Below are 18799 nucleotides of genomic sequence, written 5' to 3' on the forward strand. Positions count from 1 at the left end.
TTTCAAACGCGAACATCAAAAATCACAACTTTTTCCTTAACTTACACAGCTTAAACTCTTAAGCCAGCAAGCAAAAAAAAAAAATAATGATTCTTAACACCCCTTAAACTTCCAGGACAGCCTCGGGGGCAACAGCAAGACGGCCATGGTGGCCACGGTGAGCCCGGCGGCCGACAACTACGACGAGACGCTGTCGACGCTGCGCTACGCGGACAGGGCCAAGAACATCGTCAACCACGCCGTGGTCAACGAGGACCCCAACGCCCGCATCATCCGCGAACTCCGCGAGGAGGTGGAGAAGCTGAGGGAGCAGCTCACCAAGGCCGAGGTACAAACTGGGTGGGAGCCTTGCAAAGAAGCCCCCTTCCCCCCGGGCTCAGTTGGCTCTCCGGAAGGAATTCCGCCCTCATGGGCATCCAGGGGATGATGTTTCCGTCTCCCTTTATGTAATTTTTTTAGCGTTTTTCTGTGTGTGTCCATCTTGAAAACACTCATTGGGATGCTGAACGCCTTGCTGAGCATTCTTGGTTTTACTCTGTGATGCAGAGGATGTGGAGACATGGATAGTTCTGTTAAAGACTGGGTGATTTCTAGGCAGAGCTCTGCTGATGTATTTTAAGAATTCAGCGTGGCCACATCCTCTGAGATGTGATTTCAGTTAAATAAAGTTTCCTTGCCTGTTTCCAGCTGTTGAATCTCTTACAGGCACTAGGCAGTATCTCTCTACAACTCCCTGAAGGGAAGTTATAGCCAGGTGGGGATCGGTCTCTTCTCCCAGACAGCCAGTGACAAGATGGGAGGACACAGCCTTAAGCTGCCCCAGGGGAAATTTAGGCTGGACATTAGGAAAAAATTCTTCACAGAAAGAGTCATTGAGCACTGGAATGGGCTGCCCAGGGAGGTGGTGGAGTCACCATCCCTGGAGGTGTTTAGAAAAAGATTGTGACACTCAGTGCCATGGATTAGTTGATAAGGTGGTGTTCAGTCATAGGCTGGATGATCTCCAAGGTCTTTTCCAACCTATTCTGTGTTTGCTTCCTCAGTAAAGTTTCAAGAGAAACGTGGTCTAAGTGTTAGATGAAGGCCAAGAATCAGCGCAGTTCTGAGTTCTGTTCTCAAAGGCACAGAGCAATGGTGATGTAATCCCTGTGGTTTGCAGTTCAGAAAAATTATGATTGCAGCATTTGCATCACGAGGTATGCAGGGAATTGCTGGCTGTGATACTGCAAATGACTTGTGGAGTTTGGACTCTTCTCATTTGAGCTGCCTAATGTACTAAGCATCCACTGTGTGTGTATCAGTTTCTTTAAGGTACCTCAAGTTAAATATCATAATATTAAATATCTAAAAATTCTTCTAAAATATCAATCACAGACTTAACAGTGCTCTGAGAGCTGCAAGTAATCCCCATTTGTTTGGTTTTTTTAGCATTACTCTCAAAATAATGGCAGCTGTCCAAAGTAATGAAGTAATGTTTCCTAAGGATGAAATAATAAATATTTCCTTTCCCAAGTATTAAAATCCCACCCTAGTTGTCATCCCAGTGGCGTTGACAAAGAGCAGGGAAAAACCAGAACAATTTGCTGTTAAGAGGCTGCACAGTAAAGGTCAAACCCCACATTCACAGCCTTGTGCTCCTTTCACTTCATTACATTTGTTGCCCATCTAATTGTTCCTACAGAAATGTGCATAAATAACTTCCTGAAGTGAACAAAAGCACTGACTCATTATGACAGGTTACGTTTTCAAAGCTCATTTCCAGATACAGAAGTCGCCAAGTTGTGGGTTTGGGGGTTTTTTTTACCTTTTGGTGTCAGTGTCCTTTTCTCTCCCAAACAGCCAGAACAGAACTTGACTTTCCCCTCACAGGATATGGAATTATCCTCTTCTCCCCTTTTCTTTTATAAACCATGCATTTTGATCTTCTTGTTGTTGTTGTTGTTGCTGTTGGAATTAACATAATGTTTTAATTTGTCTGTGCCAAGGCCACCAGCTTATCCTTCCTGGGAATTCACCTACTTCCAGCGGAGAAGCAGCCCATGGGTCTGGGATCAGGCTGGGCCCATTTCTTTGGGTTTTTTTGGGGGCATTGTAGGGAATAAGATGTTACCCAGTTCATAGTGCAGCTGAAATGTGTGAAAATGTTCACTAATTGTCCAAAGAAATGGACAAGTTAAACCTTGAGAGTATGTGGGCTTCATCACTCTGCCCTGGTATTGTCCACCCCTTTGCACCAAATATGTTTTTTCTGGCATTATGAATTTTTGTTTGGGAAAATGCCTTGGCTTCACTTTCCTTCCTGTGTGGAATTCATAGAATCATGGAGTGGTTTTAGGTTGGAAGGGACCTTAAATCTCATTCAGTCCCACCCCCTGCCATGGGCAGGGACACCTTCCACTATCCCAGGCTGCTCCAAGCGCCATCCAACCTGGCCTTGGACACTTTCAGGGGCAGCCACAGCTTCTCTGGGCAACCTGTACCAGGACCTCACCACCCTCACGGCCAAGAATTCCTTACCAATATCCCATCCAATCCTGCCCTCTGGCAGTGGGAAGCCATTCCCCCTTTTCTCTCCAGACCCTTGTCCCAAGTCCTTTTTTCTTTTTACCCCATGTTTAGGTATTTAAAGCAGAAAAAGCCCACACGGGACTCATCAGCTGACAATTCCTAGACTGTTGTGTCTTGAGGCAGAGGAAACTCCTGTCTTAAAACAGGATTTTCTAATCCTTGCTCCTTTTCTTGAAGGAACTGCAGTGTAATGAGGCCACTCTTTGATCTGGATTCCTGTGAGGAGTTTGGGGTTTGTGGTAAGGGAATGTCTGATGCTGGAGGACGATGCTCCCATTGTTTAATTGGCATTGCATAAATGCCAACCAGCCAAACCCATGTTCCTTGTTAGCAGTAATGAAATAATGACATAAGGAAGTCTACAGGCTTTTTGATCAAGGTTAGAAGAGGAGGAAATGCCAGGATGGAGATGGAAGTTTAAAAATCATAGAATAGTTTGAGTTGGAAGGGACCTTTTAAAGCTCTTGTCCTGCCATGGGTCACCTTCCACTATCCCAGGGTGCTTCAAGCCCCATCCAGCCTGGCCTTGGACACTTCCAGGGATTGCGGGAATGCTGATACGCTTTCGGTTTTTGGAGTATCTGATGTGTGGCCATGGGAATATCTTCTTAAATTCCTAAGGTAGTCCTTGTTTGGAACATAGGCCTTAGAATATTTCACCAAACAAAATTAGAGCTGTGGCAAATTAGCAAGAAAATGGAATTTCAGTGTCCAGGGGCACACTGTAAAGCTTCCTTTGATATTCGCGCTGTAAACTGCATGTAGAAATGCGGAGGTGCGTAACCAGAAGGGCTGCATTTTTCCTATAGAAAAAAAAATACTGCACACATCAGGCCATTTGCAAATGAGCAATAAACATATTTTGGTGGCATGGCAGTTTACTGAGATGTGAGGCGTCATTTTGAGGGTCTGACAGCTGAGGGGACATAGCCAGAGCAGCAGAGTCTTGAAAAACAAGACTGGTTTTGATGAGAGTCGCTTGGGATGTAGAAATGAGATTAGTTTGTGTGTGAGTATCTTTGTGCAAATCTGCCAGTATCATGTAATTGGTTTCTGTTGAAGTACATAAACTCCACGTTAACATCTGTACATGGGACTAATTAAAAGAGCTTTTTGGTGGATTCTGCCTTTACGTGCAATGTGTGTTTAAAGACCCCTTCACTTACTGCTAAGTGTGCCTTGGAAAATGAGTCATGTTGCCTTTATTCCCCCATCTGTGTGGCTGCAGAGGGAAAAAACACAAAGCACAACAAGCTTTTCTTGTTTCTTCTGCTTTTATTCCTGCAGGCTATGAAATCACCAGAATTAAAAGAACGATTGGAGGAATCAGAGAAGTTGATTCAGGAGATGACTGTGACCTGGGAAGAAAAATTACGAAAAACTGAGGAGATAGCTCAGGTTTGCTGCTTTCTTTCCTCCTTCCCTGCCCCCATTTTTTATGAAAAATAGGTTTGTTTTCTTTGTCTGTCAGTTCATAGAGGTTGTCTGAGTCTCTCCCCACATTTATGGGTAAGTAGGTCAAGCTTGCTGCCCTTTTGAAAAGCTTCACTTAATTCCTGTGATAGATGGGTGCCTCCCAGATTACCACTCCAGTGACAATAATAAATTGTCACTGTATGCAAATGGAGAAGTTATTTAAAAAAATAATAATGATCCACGGATCAGAGGATTACAGGGGTTTTTACATTCTTCAGGCAGTAAAATTGTTTGTGATGAGGGAGCATTGAGAGCATTCAGTGCAAGGTTATGGACTGAGTGCCTCAATGCACCGGGCAAATGGCATTCAGAATGCTAAAAAATAAGAGGTACTGAGGATCTCTGTGTGTTTTAATAGCTCCTAAACTGATGTTTAGGGCCTCAGACCATAACTGGAGATGATGACGTTGGAAAAATGATACAGGTCACCACGGTTATTGCATGACACTCCTGGTTCTTCCCACACAAATGCTGATGTATATATTTGCAGAGGGGAGCTTTGGAGGGGGAGGACTGTTGGGAGGTGATGAATAGTGTGTAATAAATAAGGGGAGAACGGAGCCTCTGGTACAAAGCCCTCTTGTAGATGCCACAGTCAGAATAGACTGTGTTGACTTTGGTTTTAAAGACCCATTGTAAGAAGTGCTGCTTGTGACTACAAGGGTTTCCTGCCTTTCAGTGCAATTCCTCCCTGTGTATAAGGGTGGAAAAAAAAGAAAATAAAAAATAGTAATAGTAAAAAAATCCTACTCTTATCCTACACAATAGCTTCGAGGCATTTAATGTGTGAAGAGGTTAAAAAAGTGAAGTAATGGGCTCAGCTCTCCAGACTAAATGTGCCTTGATGTTTGCGTATTGCTGCTTTAGCTCTCTACCTTTCTGGCTCTAAATTCCCAGCCTGATGGGATATTTCAGAGCTGGCAGTTTCATGAGCCTTGAAAAAGGAGTATTTTTTCCAGAGCAGGGATAAGGCCAAGGGTTTGTCCCTTCTCTCGGGACTGTCTGGAAGTCAGTGGAAGCCACTCTGTCACTCCCCTCCTCACCTGGACAGGGGAGAGAAGATGTAACAGGAGGTTCCTGGGTTGAGATAAGGATGGGGGGAGATCAGTCTTCAATTACTCTCGTGGGCAAAACTGATTTGACTGGGGAAAATGAGTTTAATTCGTTACCAATCAGACCACAGTAGGGTAGTGAGAAATAAAACCTAAATCTTAAAACACCTTCTCCCCTCTTCTCCTTTTTTCCCAGGCTGAACTTCACTCCTGATTTTCTACTTCCTACCCCCAAGTGGGACAGGGGTATAGGGAAAGGGGGTTGTGCTCTGTTCTCCACGTGTTGTCTTTGCTGCTTTTTCATCTGTCTGTCAAATTGTGTCAGGGTAGACAGGTGGGATGGAGGGACATTTGTAAATCTTTGAGGAAAGGATGATGCCTAATAGAGAGCAAGGACTATCAGTGAGGCATCAGTATGAGTTCAAAGCCTTAAACAGCAGCCACGCGAACAGGCAATTTTTCACATTTTCAGTGAGCATTTGACATACTTTCAGTGGTGTTTTTTCAATGTTTAATTTAATTAACATTAGGTCTTGAGAAAAAAAAAATTAACAGGAACTGGCTCTTTTTCTCTCAGTTAATCCTCTGAGATTCACATTGTGGGCCAAGTTCTCCTTAGGGCAACATGTGCTTTATCTCTGTAGATAATAAGGATTTTTGTGAACTTCAGAGCCTGGCACTGGTGATCGGAAGAGAGATCTTTGACATCACGCTGCAGTTTCTCCTCTGTTCTTTGTTTTCCCTCTCTCACACACACACACATGACTTCTCCTTACAAGGACATTATGTTGGGTTTGTAATCGTGTGGGGAGACAGGGAACAGAAAATCAAGAGCAAGTTGTGCCATTTCTTTGCAATTTTAATCTTCATTAGACCTGGTACAACTCCAGTGCTGAGCAGAGAATGATCCAGAATATTGTGACATACTCAGTTTTTAAACATAAAGCACTCTGCTAGGTAAAAATAAACTTTCCAGGATTATTTATTTCGATTTTTTTAAAGTCTCAGCAGCACAGGGAAAGCACTATAGGTCTCTTGTGTGTTTTTTTTACTTATTAATTTCACCCCCTCCTATTTCTGCTTCCCCCAGTAATCTTGTGAGGACCCTCCCATATTTATTTCTAATTTGGGGGTTTTTTGTTTGTTTGTTTTGGGGGTTTTTTTTGGGTTTTTTTTGTGGTTTTTTTTTGTTTTTTTTTTTTTTGTTTTTTTTGCTGTTGTGGACAGTGAGTCTCACTTCAGTTTCTCTCTGATCCTGGGAACAATCCTCAACTTTTCTATCCCAGTGGGGTCTTTTTTTTGTAGAAGAATCCCTTTCTGTTCCTAAGTCAGAAATGTTTAATGTTCCTCTTTCACTGCTCTGGTCTCACCCAAACCCTTCCCTTTGAGAGATGAACATTTTTGCACAGTAATGCTTTGTTGGGCGTTTCTATGAAGTCTTTTGACAAGAACAAAACACCATCCAAAACGCTGCTATTCTTGTTCAGCAGGAAGTGTTCTTTGCATTACTTAAATAGCAGGTTGCCAGTTTTTTGTCATTTTGATTGCTCTGGAACAAAGGATAGACATGGAGCTTGGCTTGGCAGGGATTTTACTTAACTTCTTGCTTTTTAGCTCGAAAGGGGAGAATAAAGGGCTCTAGAGATGGCTTTGTGGTAGCGTTTTGCTGTTCCAGTGAGGTCATGGAGAAGCTCTGCAGTGCTGCAGGAGGCTGCTCCCAGCTGCTTTCATTTCCCACTGGGAATATGGGAATGTGTGGGACCAAAGCACGGAGCCCTTGGAGAGCAGAGGGGCGAGGACAGGAGGAATCACAGATACCCCTGATCAGTGCTTGAGGCTTTTGTGCCTCACCTGTTGCAGAAGGAAGAGAGTTTCCTGTTCTAGAAGCATCAATCCATCGTTTTTGCCTGGCAGATGGGAATGGATTTCCGAAGGGTTGTGCATCAATCAGGTGAACTTTGATGGCTGCTCTCTTACAGGAGCGTCAGAAACAGCTGGAAAGCCTTGGCATATCCCTGCAGTCCTCTGGAATAAAAGTTGGGGATAATAAGTGCTTCCTGGTTAATTTGAATGCAGATCCAGCTCTCAATGAACTCCTGGTGTACTATTTAAAGGTAAAAATATATCTTTGTATTTAAAAAAATTTTATGTCAGAAGTGGGCCTCTAATTTAGTTGGCAGAGGTGTACTTGGAGAGTTTTATAAAACTGTGTATCTAAGAACATTAAGACTTACAAATAAAACCTTTTTATTTCAAATGTAATTCTTTGTAGCACAGGAAAAGTTTGGTGATTTGCTGTTTTGGTTTGTTTTGGTTTTCTTTGGTGTTTTATAAAAGAAATTTAGATGTGTTCTTTTTGAGAAACTGTCTCCTGTTCTGGGATGAGGGTTTTTTGTTGGTTGGGGTTTTTTTTATGCTAACTTTCACAAGCTTTTACCCATGAAATTGTTTTATATGAAGATTGGACATATCAGTAGTCAGCTTCTCCATGTGGAGTCTAAATTCTGGCTGCTGTCCTCAGTTTATGAAATGCATTTTTAATCCTCTTCGTGCAACTTGCCAGGAGTGAAAAACAAGTTCTGTTCTGCCTCAGCACTTCTGACGTGCACTCCCTGTTTCTGATATTAACCATCAAACACATGATGTGACTTCTGGGCCCTGTGCTGAAATATTGGGGCAGTTTGTTGTCGTTTTTACAAATCGTAGATGGAGGACTCAGGAGGAGAAACAAGGTACAACCATTTTAAAGTCACATCTTAGAGTGCAAGTTCTAAAAATTTCCCAGCAAATGTTAGTAGTTCGAGCTTCACATTAAATCATTCTCTTCCCTTTGAAGTGGGGTAGTAACTCTCAAAACAGCCACAAAATCAGCAATTAGTCTGAAGGTGGTTTTGGTTTAGTCAGTCCTCAGAAATATGTGATCCTCTTTTATATCAGCCGTCATGGCTCTGCGATATCTCAATAAAAACAAAGGAAAACGCTTTTTCCATGTTGTATCTGCTGAAAAAAAACCACATTAAAAAGGAGAAAAGACCTGAGATTTTGGGAGAGGTTGACTCTTTCCCAGACAGCCTGAATGCGTAAGTCCAGAGTGTGACTCAGCTGCTAAATCACTGACAGATACTGGGACAGACCCCACTTCTCCCAGTGGTCACTGGGAGCAAGGACAAGAGCAAGGCAAAGCCTTTGGCCCGTCAGTGCCAGCAGGAAAAGTCTCAGGTGGTTCTTTTCCTTTTTTAGGGAAAACTCCTTAGGGTAGATTTTGTCTCCTTCAATTAGTCTTTGTTATTTTTTTTTAATAACTCAGATTTGTCTTGCTCCTGGGGAATTTTGGTGTAAAAGTCCCCGTGCTTCGAAATTATTATGATAAAAAATACTCGCAGCTGTTTTTCCTAAAATCCTGAGATTTAACTCTCTTGTTTCTCAGAGTATTTGCCCACGATCTCTCTGAGCTGTGTGTGCACCAGGTCCTTCAAGTACTGAAGAACAACCTGAACTGACCTGTCTAAACTTTTATATCTGTTCCACAAAAATTGCTTGGAGATGCCTAAAAAAGAGGTTTCTGTCCCAAAAGGAAGATCCAGCCCTGGCAGTGGTGGAGTCCCCATCCCTGGAGGGATTTAAAAGCTGTGTGGATGTGGCACTTGGGGACATGGCCTTGGCAGTGCTGGGAGATGGTTGGATGATCTTAAAGTGGTTTTTCCAACCTCAGCAGTTTTTTGTGTGGGGTGATCCTTCATCTTCCAAATCCCCTGTACCTTGAGCATCCAGGAATTTCCTGAGCTGTTGCTGATCTAGGTGGAACTTCCATAATCACCATGGATCTGCCACTGTGAGCCTCTCTTAATTCCTGCCTGAAATCTTTTATTCCTTTGACTTCTACAACATCCCAAGGCACTGAAATCCTCCATGAAACCATAAAAACCTCTTTATTTTCATGTTTAACTGTTACCTGTAAACTTTCCTGAGTGCTCCCTGCTTGTTATTTTAAGACAGAGTGTTGATTTGCTTCTCTTTTTTCCTCTAAGGAAAGTATTGAAGTGCTCTGAAATTTTGGGACCAGATGACACAACACATCCATAAGGAGAATGGGTGTTTTAGACCCTGTGAACCTCTGCAATCCATCGTTAACATCTGAATTAATTTTTTTCCCCAGGAGCACACGTTAATAGGCTCAGACAACTCCCAGGATATCCAGCTGTGTGGAATGGGAATTCTTCCTGAGCACTGCATCATAGACATCACCCCAGAAGGCCAGGTTATGCTGACCCCTCAAAAAAACACCAGGTGAAGGAATAAAATGCAGCCACAGCTGTTTGATAGTTGCCATTTTTGCCCAGTATTTTATGAGTAATGGTGCACAAAGATACTTGGAAAACGAACTTCTCTATCTCCTTCGTAGTAAGAAAAATTCTGCCTCTTGTATGCTGCTTTTACATTTTAATTGTCACCTGTTCCTCTGTCAACTCATGTTCCATTCCAGTGAGATTTCTCTCAGGGAGGGTGTTCGTAGCCCAAATTTTCAAAGAGAAGATGAGTAAATTGCGTGTGCTTTCAGCAAGTAGATACTCACTGATTTGCAGCTGTGTAGATGTAACTCCTATCGAAATTTGAATTAATTTTCTAGGAAATCTGTTGATATGCAAAGAGCTGCTGAAGCATTTGTTGCTTTATTCAATTAAGTAGGTCTACTTGAGGAGCAGCTGGCATATTCAGATTGATCACAAAATGACATGCAGTTTCAGCATCTCCAATAATTTATTGTTAATACACAAAATTCAAACTTTTCACATTTACCCTGATTTCTGGCTGATCCTGCTTGGAGCAGATTGGACTGGGTGAAAACCTGAGATTTCCTTAATTTGAGTTATCCCACAATCCTATTTTCAAACTTAATCTGACTCTGAAATAAAAGTAGTTTCTGATTATTTTAATTAGTGTCTTTAAGCTACATGAATACATGTAGCAAAGGTGTCTGTTGCCTTATTCAAATATTTCTATCTCATGTCTGTATTTCAGAGCAGTGTGCAAGCGCTCTAGCGACTTTTTTTTTCAGCTGCTCATTTCTAAGCTCTGATTTTACTCCCCAGCCACAGCTGTAGTAATATCTGTCTAAATGTACTGAACTTCATGATCTTAGGAGTTCAAAAAAGCTGAATTTGAGGCGTGTGTGAAACAACACTGGGTAGATCAGTGAATTTTCTAGGAATATCTTGCCTGTTTGCAATCCATAAATCTCTTCTCCTACCTTTATTTGTTGCAGTAATGAAAGTAATACTGTGAGGGGGGGAAAAAACTAAGCTTTATATAAATATATTTACTTTAGATTTTTGCCTTTTCACAGGACGTTTGTAAATGGCTCTGCTGTCGTGTGTCCCATCCAGCTCCACCATGGAGACAGAATCCTGTGGGGAAACAACCATTTCTTCAGGTAACAAAAGTTATTAAAGGAATTGTAAGTTGGCACCCACTTTGTTTTGGCTTAAGGTACAAGGAAAGATGGGGATTATAAAAGCAATACTGATGTTGGACTGGTTTTTATTGCTAAATGTTATTATAAGGTCACTGTGCTCTCTGTCCCCTGTAGTTCCAGCCATATCTGTGACCTTCATGTATCAGACAGGATCACTGGTAGATGTTTTCTGTTGAAGACTGTGCTTTGAAAACCTCTGAAATACCTCAAAAACCAGTGGATTTGAATGATAATCTAAAATTTCATTGCTTTATTTTATGCTTAAAAGGAGAACCGACATAAAAAAGTGAGATATCACTTCATTATTGCCCCTAAATTATTTGGATGTAGAATGACTAAAAAATGTCATGATTATCTAAACTGTGTTATTGGTAGTATCAGGTACTTAATCATGAGAATGTAGAATGGATTAATTAGTTTACCTTCTGCTCCTGTTTTTGCCCTGAGGAAAATTACACGCACAGGAGATCAATAAAATTTGAAAGGGGAAAATAATCTTCTTCAGAGGCTCTACTGAATTTTAACAATATTTGAAAGCAACCCTGTGTTTCAGAGCTGAGCAATTAACAGTTCTCTAAAAAGTCTCCCTCTTATTTGAAGGCTGAATTTGCCGAAGAAGAAGAAGAAGGCAGATCATGAGGATGAGGAGCGGGACAACTCCATGAAGTGCAGTAACAGTGTGGAGCAGCTGGATATAGATGGAGACAATTCCAGTGAGGTGTCCAGTGAGATCAACTTTAGCTACGAGTATGCCCAGATGGAAGTCACCATGAAGGCTCTTGGTAGTAATGGTAAGGAGCCACAAAAATTGTTGGGAGTGTGTACAAAATACGAGGATAACCACAGACTTTTCCCCTTATAACTTCCTTTTGGAGAATGTTTCTTGTCAGTGACTCATCACAGTCATTTTTGTGCTTGAGGAGGGAAAAATAACCGTGGCAGACTGTTTGGTTTGGCAGTTCTTGCTGAGGGGAAGGCCAAAAGTGGAATGCTGGTGGAACTGCAGTCTCAAATCAAAGTGTTTTCACTTGGCTGTTTATTTTTCTTGTGTTATGTCTTGCTCAGGCATTAACTGCAGTGATTCCTGTCTCAGAAACCATGTTTTTGACTTCTTGTGGTCTTGTGTAGCTGTCCCAGAATGACATTATTTTGGGAAACAGGAGGACTCTTTTTTTTTTTTTTCCAGCTTGGACTTTTCCCTTTTCTTAATTCTCTTAAATTATTATCTGCCCTGTAAACGTTTGTTTCGCTTCAGAAGTCAGCAACAAAACCTAGAGTCTTCCTCTTTTTACCTGTTATCACGCCACACATCCAGGACGCTCCTCGGCATGGATCTCACTCTAATATTTCCTTTATTTTCAAATTCTGCCTAGACCCAATGCAGTCCATCCTGCAAAGCCTGGAGCAGCAGCACGAGGAGGAGAAGAGATCAGCTCTGGAGAGGCAGAGGCTGATGTATGAGCACGAGCTGGAGCAGCTGCGGCGGCGGCTGTCGCCCGAGAAGCAGCATTTCCGCAGCATGGACAGGTTCTCCTTCCACTCCCCCAGTGCCCAGCAGCGCCTCAGGCAGTGGGCAGAGGAGAGGTGGGTGACCTCACTGTGACCATCAGCACTGAGGGGTTCAGTCAAATTTTTCTGCAGTGAGTTTGGCAAGATTTTAGTTGTGCTGCGATTGCGGTGGATTTCTGTGAGGGCTCGTGACGGGGCTTGGGGCGGACATGGCCAAAATACTTATCTAAGAATCACGGAATGATAGAACGGATTGGGTTGGAAGGGACCTCAAAGGCCATCCAGTTCCACCCCTGCCATGGGGAGGACACTTTGCACTATCCCAGGCTGCTCCAAGGCCCCATCCAGGCTGGCTTTGAACACCTCCAGAATAACCAGACCTAACATGGTAAAAAAATAGAAGAAATAATGAGTTCTTGCTTTGTTATTAGGGAGAAGCTCTACCCGGATCAGCAGCAAATTTAACTAAAGATGGGGTGATTGGATGAAATTTTGAGGCTCCTATGTGAGTTTGTTGTTTCATGGGTCATGCATGACTCAGCTGCTGGGAGGTTGTTTGTCCTCTTGACTCAGATCCAGCTGTCTGACCTGGGCAGGTTCTGGCAACCAGGAGAGTGCAAATTTAAAAAAGGGAATAAGAGGATGATACAAAGAATTTAAATCCAGATCATTGTAAAAACCATTTAACAACCACAGAGGGGTCACTGTCCACTCTGCCTCTTCCTGGGTGATGGCACTGAGGTTATTTACCTCAGCCCCTAAATAATCTTCTTCACTATTGCTGCCAAAAAGAGCAGCTGCAGGAGAAAGATGAAACCCTAAATAAACGAGTGTGCTAAAGACATTGTCATGAAAAATGCAAATCTAATGTATATGGATAGAAAAGCAACTTTGGAAGTAAAAAATACTTCAGACAGCCTGACAAGGTGCTAGCTGTGTGCCCGGGATGTTTTATGGCACCAGATTCCTGGGCTGCACAGTTGCCGCTCTCTCTCACACTTGCCAGGAAGGCCAGTGAGCAAGTGGGTCATGTCTGAATAAACCTTTCTCTGTAACATGGAGCATCCAAATCTGTGGATGGAAAACTCTGGAATGAGCCACACAATAGCTGCCTGTTCAGCAGATGCATGGAGAAGTCTCCAAAGCCAGCAGTATCCTAATTTTCATATTGCTAAATTCATACAGATAGGGCTTTTTTCCCCAGTTGAAATGTAATTTCATACACCTCATTTTTGTGTTAAAAATGATAAAATTACTTTGGTGTGAAAGGACCTGAAAGCCTTTTTAGTTCCATCCCCTGCCATGGGCAGGGGCACCTTCCACTATCCCAGGTTGCTCCAAGCCCTGTCCAGCCTGGCCTTGGACACTTCCAGGGATCCAGGGGCAGCCACAGCTTCTCTGGGAATTCTAGTTCAGGCCCTGCCCACCCTCACAGGAGCAATTCCTTCACAATATCCCATCTATCCTTGCCCTCTGGCAGTGGGAAGCCATTCCCTGTGTCCTGTCCCTCCATCCCTTGTCCAAAGCCCCTCTCCAGCTCTCCTGGAGCCCCTTTAGGCACTGGAAGGGGCTCTGAGGTCTCCCTGGATCCTTCTCTTCTCCAGGTGAACACCCCCAGCTCTCCCTGCCTGGCTCCAGAGCAGAGGGGCTCCAGCCCTTGGAGCATCTCCATTGCCTCCTTTGGACACTCTTCATGTCCTCCTGATGTTGGGAACCCCAGACCCAAGAATTGGGACCCATGGATGTGGTGTAGGGCAGTGTCCAAACCTTTGCACAAGTTCAGTTGAAGTCCAGGCCTTGTGAACATGAGGTTGCTCCTGGGTTTTCTGGTGGGACTCATCTCATGTCCAATATTTGTAGCAGCCTCACTATAATGTCAACTGTCCCTTCTCTCTTTAATCCTCGCCTACAAGCTCTCAGTTGCCTCCTCATGCATTTGTTTTGCCTTCAGTACATAAACCTCATGGTTTTTCCTGTCTCCCTTTCCCAATCCCGTTCTTCCAGAGAAGAAATGCTGACCCACAGCCTGAGGAAGCTGCGAGAGCAGATTGTTAAAGCCAATTTGTACGTGAGAGAAGCCAATTTTATCGGAGAGGAACTGGATAAGAGGACAGAGTACAAAGTGACCCTCCAGATCCCAGCTTCAAGCCTTAATGCCAACAGCAAGGTACAGTCACCCTGGCTGAATTACATGGTTGTTCAGTAAGTTTGTCACTCAGTGCTCAGATTTCTTTTACTCTGACCACAATGGCTGAGTTAGTTTTCCACTAATGAGCATTAAATGCATCCTTATCTTATTTTGTACCATGAAAGTCCTATAATGTGCCTTAAAAGATGAATGTTTGGGTGCAAGACCTTTCCCCTGGTGGTGAAGTTTCCACATGCTGCCGTTGCAGAGTGACAAAGTCTCTGCAGGTTGGGTAACATCTGTTGCAAGTGTTTGCTGTCCCTTTGTGGACATTTGACTTTGCATCATCCCAGTGAGCTGCCAAGATTCTACCATTCCCATGTGGAGGGAGGAGCTGGAGCAGAGAATGTTTGGATTATTTTTCCCAGGCATCTTGGAAATTTTGGAAGGAGGGAACTGAACCCAGACTTCTGTGTCTCAGGCTGGCTACCTAAGCTGATGTTATTTCTTGAAGCCAAATCAGTATTTTGGTGAAACTCGGCCTGTCCTTAGTACAGTAGATGGATTTTATTCCGGGATTATAATTCCTGTCGTTTTGGAAGTTTTTCTTGCAATTTTCTGGGGAAGACACATCCAGAAACAGGATGATAAAGGGGGTTAAGTGTCTGCACTAGTTGAAAGTTGCAGGCAGTAGTAACTGGAACTCCAGGCCTGCTGGAACTTGAGGATATTTGTGAAATACTTAAATGTTCCCATTTTTAACACTTATGCAAGGTGAAAATCCATGGAAAGCAGTGCCTGTAGCTGTGATGGGTCTGCCCACTTAAAATGAACACCAATACAGTGTGACAGCTGAACTCAGAGCCTGTCACGCTCGGATTTGGCTGCTCAAGCCAGAATTAAAAAAAAAAAGAACAGACTTTCCCCAAAGATATTCTCAAGTTTGTGTTAGTTTTAAACTCTTTCTTCACTGTTGTGACACGAATTCCTTCTTGGCATCCCTTTAATTGTTACTCAGAGAGGTGCAATTCTCAGCGAGCCTGCAATCCAGGTGAGGAGGAAAGGGAAAGGCAAACAGATCTGGTCCCTGGAAAAGCTGGAGAATCGACTGGTGGATATGAGGGACCTTTACCAGGAGTGGAAAGACTGTGAGGAAGACAATCCAGTAAGTAAAAAGTACTCCTGTAATTACATTCCTGCTACATTTTCAGGAGGGTTGTTGGGTGGAGGTGGGGAGGGAATATGCAAAGAGCTGAGTTTCCCTGAGGTTTTGCTTTTCCTGGTACTGAATTGATCCTCAGCATTTCATTAACCCTTATCTTGTCGCTCTGATCCCTGCTTGCATGCATAGTTTGGTGAGGGAGTGGAGCACACAATAGGAAGCAGCAGCAACACAACAGCAGTTAACGTTCAGGAATCTGGCAGAGTTAAGGAGAACTTGCTCAGGACAGGCCTTACCCAAAGTAAAATTCATTTCCATTCTTCTTGTGATCTGATCTGGCCTCTTGCTTGAGTCCCTTTTTCTTTCACTGGGCTGGTTGTGCAACACTTTGCAAAGTGTTTCCTGGGAGGTTTGGTTCTCCTGACAGGACTCTGGATTTGCTTGCAGGTGATGAGAGCTTATTTCAGGAGAGCTGATCCCTTCTACGATGAGCAGGAAAACCACAGCCTTATCGGAGTAGCCAATGTTTTCCTTGAGTGCCTGTTCTATGATGTGAAGCTTCAATATGCTGTTCCAATCATCAATCAGAAGGGAGAGGTTTGTCATTCTTTATAATCTGTCCTTATTCAGCTGTTTAATTACAGCCTGTGGATCTTACTACCAGGATGGAGGAGATAACTTCCAGTTTCGTGTGTGCAAGTTCTTTGCTAGCAGTGTGGAGTTGTATAAATCCCATAATTTTTTGCTGGAGTTTTCAGACAGCTCTGAATCCCAGCATGGTGATTGTGAAAGGAGAAAGCTTCCTGAGCACCTTCCTGAGGGAAATAGCCCGAAATATGTCCTTTAGATGAGTCCTATAGCTCCACTGGTTTCACTGCCTGCCATCAGGAAAATAGCTTCCTAAATATATTCTGTAAGAGCAACTTCAAAGGCACCAGAGCACACCAGGCAGCATTCTCCATGCTCTGCATCAAGTGTGCACTTTGCAGACTCTCCAGAGACGGGTTTGAAGGTGACATTGTTCCCCAGGTCACCCCAGGGACTGATTTCTTCATGGTTTTTGCAACAAAGGCTTTTTGATTCTTGCTCCAAAGCGTTCTTCATGTGGTGAAACAAATGCAGAGTGCAAGAGCAGTGCAGAAAGGAATGAAATCTTGGCTGCTTACAGACTGGGAGAGGGTGAACCTGTCACTGTTGCCTGGCACACAAATAATAATTCTGCCTCCTGTCCTGCCAGGTTTCGGGTCGTCTCCACGTCGAAGTTGTTCGAGTGAGCGGGGAAATCGATGACAGGCTGGTGGGAGGTGAGGACAGTCCTGACTACTCAAATGAAAATGACATCCAGGAGAGAAAACTTGTCTGCAGGGTGAGTTCCAGATGTATCCCAACCTCTGAGCAGCCTTCTCTCTTCCCGCCCTGACTCAGAAAGAAATCCTTGGCTTCTGGATGTTGGGTGTCTCTCTGTAACCTCATTTTGTTTCTGGAATGGCTGAAGTAACACCAGATCATTAGCTGGGGTTTGTTCCTTTCATTAATTGCATTTAGATGCCAAAGGCTCGCTCCAGGAAGTTTCTTGGAATCCAGGGAAGGTCTTTGCATTAGGATTGGCACTGCAATGTCCAGTTCAAGAAGAGTCACAGAATGTGATAAACTCCCATCATTCTAGAAATCATTATCTCTTAATATTTCTTCTTCTCTCAGTATTTCTTTCTCTAAATATTAAATGTTTTGTAAAATATGTGCAGTGTGTTTATTACTGTTAATAATAAAAGAAAAATAGTAGGAAGTATTCACTACCAGTTCTGTGTTACAGTAAAACTACAAGCTACAGGTAAGAAAAGAAAGGCAAAAAACATTACAGGGGCTGGTCCCCAGCCTTTGACTTCTAGACAATATGAACAATTTGAGAAAATTGTGCTTTTTTTTCCCCCTACTCTTTATCCTGTCCCGTAGAGCTCCAGTGTTTACAAGCAGGATGGGGCATTTTGCAAAAAATATTCCGGCCTAATCATGAGGATCGTACTTTGTGCAGAAGTCCAACTCATTTGGTCCTAATTTGACAAATAGAGAATAAAATTTTGTGAAATATATGGTGAATATGATGGCTTTGTTTAGATCAGAATGAGAATTCACAACATTTTGTTTCTATTTGCCCTTGATTTGATGAGGGGACAGGCTAATGTTGCATTCTTTGGGGTTGATTTTGGGTTATTTCCAGCATCACAGAGTAAGAGCAAGTAGTATCTTAAACCAAAGATTTTTGGAGCATAGAGGAGCCACTGGAAATACGAGATTTTCATTGTGTTCCTCTTCAATTTCAATGGGTTTGGTGCATTTCACCATCGAAAATGAGCAGAATGTCCCTTCCAGGAAATATGAGCCTGGTGACATCTAGTGACTGTGTTCAGCTGCTGCACTCCAAATGTTGTCTCCAATGAGTATCAGTGCAGAAAATTTATTTGCTACGTTGTTTTTGGTTTGCTGTTGTTATTTTTTTTTTATCCTTTGCAGAGAAACGTTGTTCTCTCAGGTGATTTTTTTTAAACTCCTTGCCTGATGAATGAATGTTTTTCATTTCTTTCTCACCTTCTTTCCAGATTAAAATACTTCAAGCTACAGGTTTGCCACAGCACCTGTCCAACTTTGTGTTCTGCAAATACACTTTCTGGGATCAAGTGGAGCCAGTTACTGTTGCACCTGAGGTGGATCCTTCCCAATCTTCCATCAGCAAGGAGCCACGGTGCATGGTTGTCTTCGACCACTGCAATGTAATTTATTTTTCTGTTTTGTTAATCAAACTGTAAGGCAGGCCAAAAAAAAAAAAAAAAGCAAAAAAGCAGGCTTAGGTTTGTGTAGGAGTTTTATCTGCCTCTTGTCTCATATTACATTTCATGATGCCCTAAGACCATGTTTAATTTCATTATGTTGATACACTAATATGGTTTTAATAAGAACTTAAATGTCTTCAGAGTCCATTTAAGTTTGATCCTTGTACACTGTTCATTTGTGCAAAAATTACTGAAGGTGAAGTGGGTTAGTAAAGGAAAATATCAGATCATCAGAGAAACTTATATTAGACATATATAATACGTCTAATAATATTATATTAGAATTTCTCCACAGTAAAATTCACTGTGGGTGAGGGATATTTATCTGAGGATATTTGATGTCAGGAACTGAGCTGATCACTCTAAACTCTGATGAAATGAAGAGAAATGTCCCAATTCTGGAACGTGGGGCTGCTGTAGATGCTGAAGTTGGGTTGTTAGAGGTCAGAACAGACTATTTAGGACAGGCTCTTTCTTCCCACTGGCTTTGGAGCAGCTGAGCAGAGGCATCTTTAGTAGAGACATCTAAAGTCAGCTTGGATGAATCCCAGCCAAATCACCCCAGTTCTCATCTTGTTCTATCACTTCTCATCACACTGAGCA

At 42.8% G+C, this 18799-nt stretch overlaps 1 protein-coding gene across 3 annotated transcripts in view; it reads left to right on the forward strand.

Moving 5' to 3' along the window:
* KIF13B (kinesin family member 13B) overlaps window positions 1-18799 on the forward strand; it is a 119387-nt gene that overhangs the window by 59684 nt on the left and 40904 nt on the right. For all 3 annotated transcript variants that reach the window (XM_066180122.1, XM_066180124.1, XM_066180123.1), the window contains exons 11-22: window positions 116-328; window positions 3856-3966; window positions 7076-7210; window positions 9253-9383; window positions 10441-10527; window positions 11170-11360; window positions 11943-12153; window positions 14083-14245; window positions 15225-15371; window positions 15816-15965; window positions 16606-16734; window positions 17966-18136. In XM_066180122.1, coding sequence (XP_066036219.1) covers window positions 116-328; window positions 3856-3966; window positions 7076-7210; window positions 9253-9383; window positions 10441-10527; window positions 11170-11360; window positions 11943-12153; window positions 14083-14245; window positions 15225-15371; window positions 15816-15965; window positions 16606-16734; window positions 17966-18136 — 1839 coding nt within the window. The remainder of the gene's footprint in view (window positions 1-115; window positions 329-3855; window positions 3967-7075; window positions 7211-9252; window positions 9384-10440; window positions 10528-11169; window positions 11361-11942; window positions 12154-14082; window positions 14246-15224; window positions 15372-15815; window positions 15966-16605; window positions 16735-17965; window positions 18137-18799) is intronic.

Source organism: Chamaea fasciata, unplaced genomic scaffold (assembly GCF_029207755.1).
Source record: "Chamaea fasciata isolate MVZ Bird 193981 ecotype frontalis unplaced genomic scaffold, bChaFas1.0.hap1 SCAF_3, whole genome shotgun sequence".
NCBI lineage: Eukaryota > Metazoa > Chordata > Aves > Passeriformes > Sylviidae > Chamaea > Chamaea fasciata.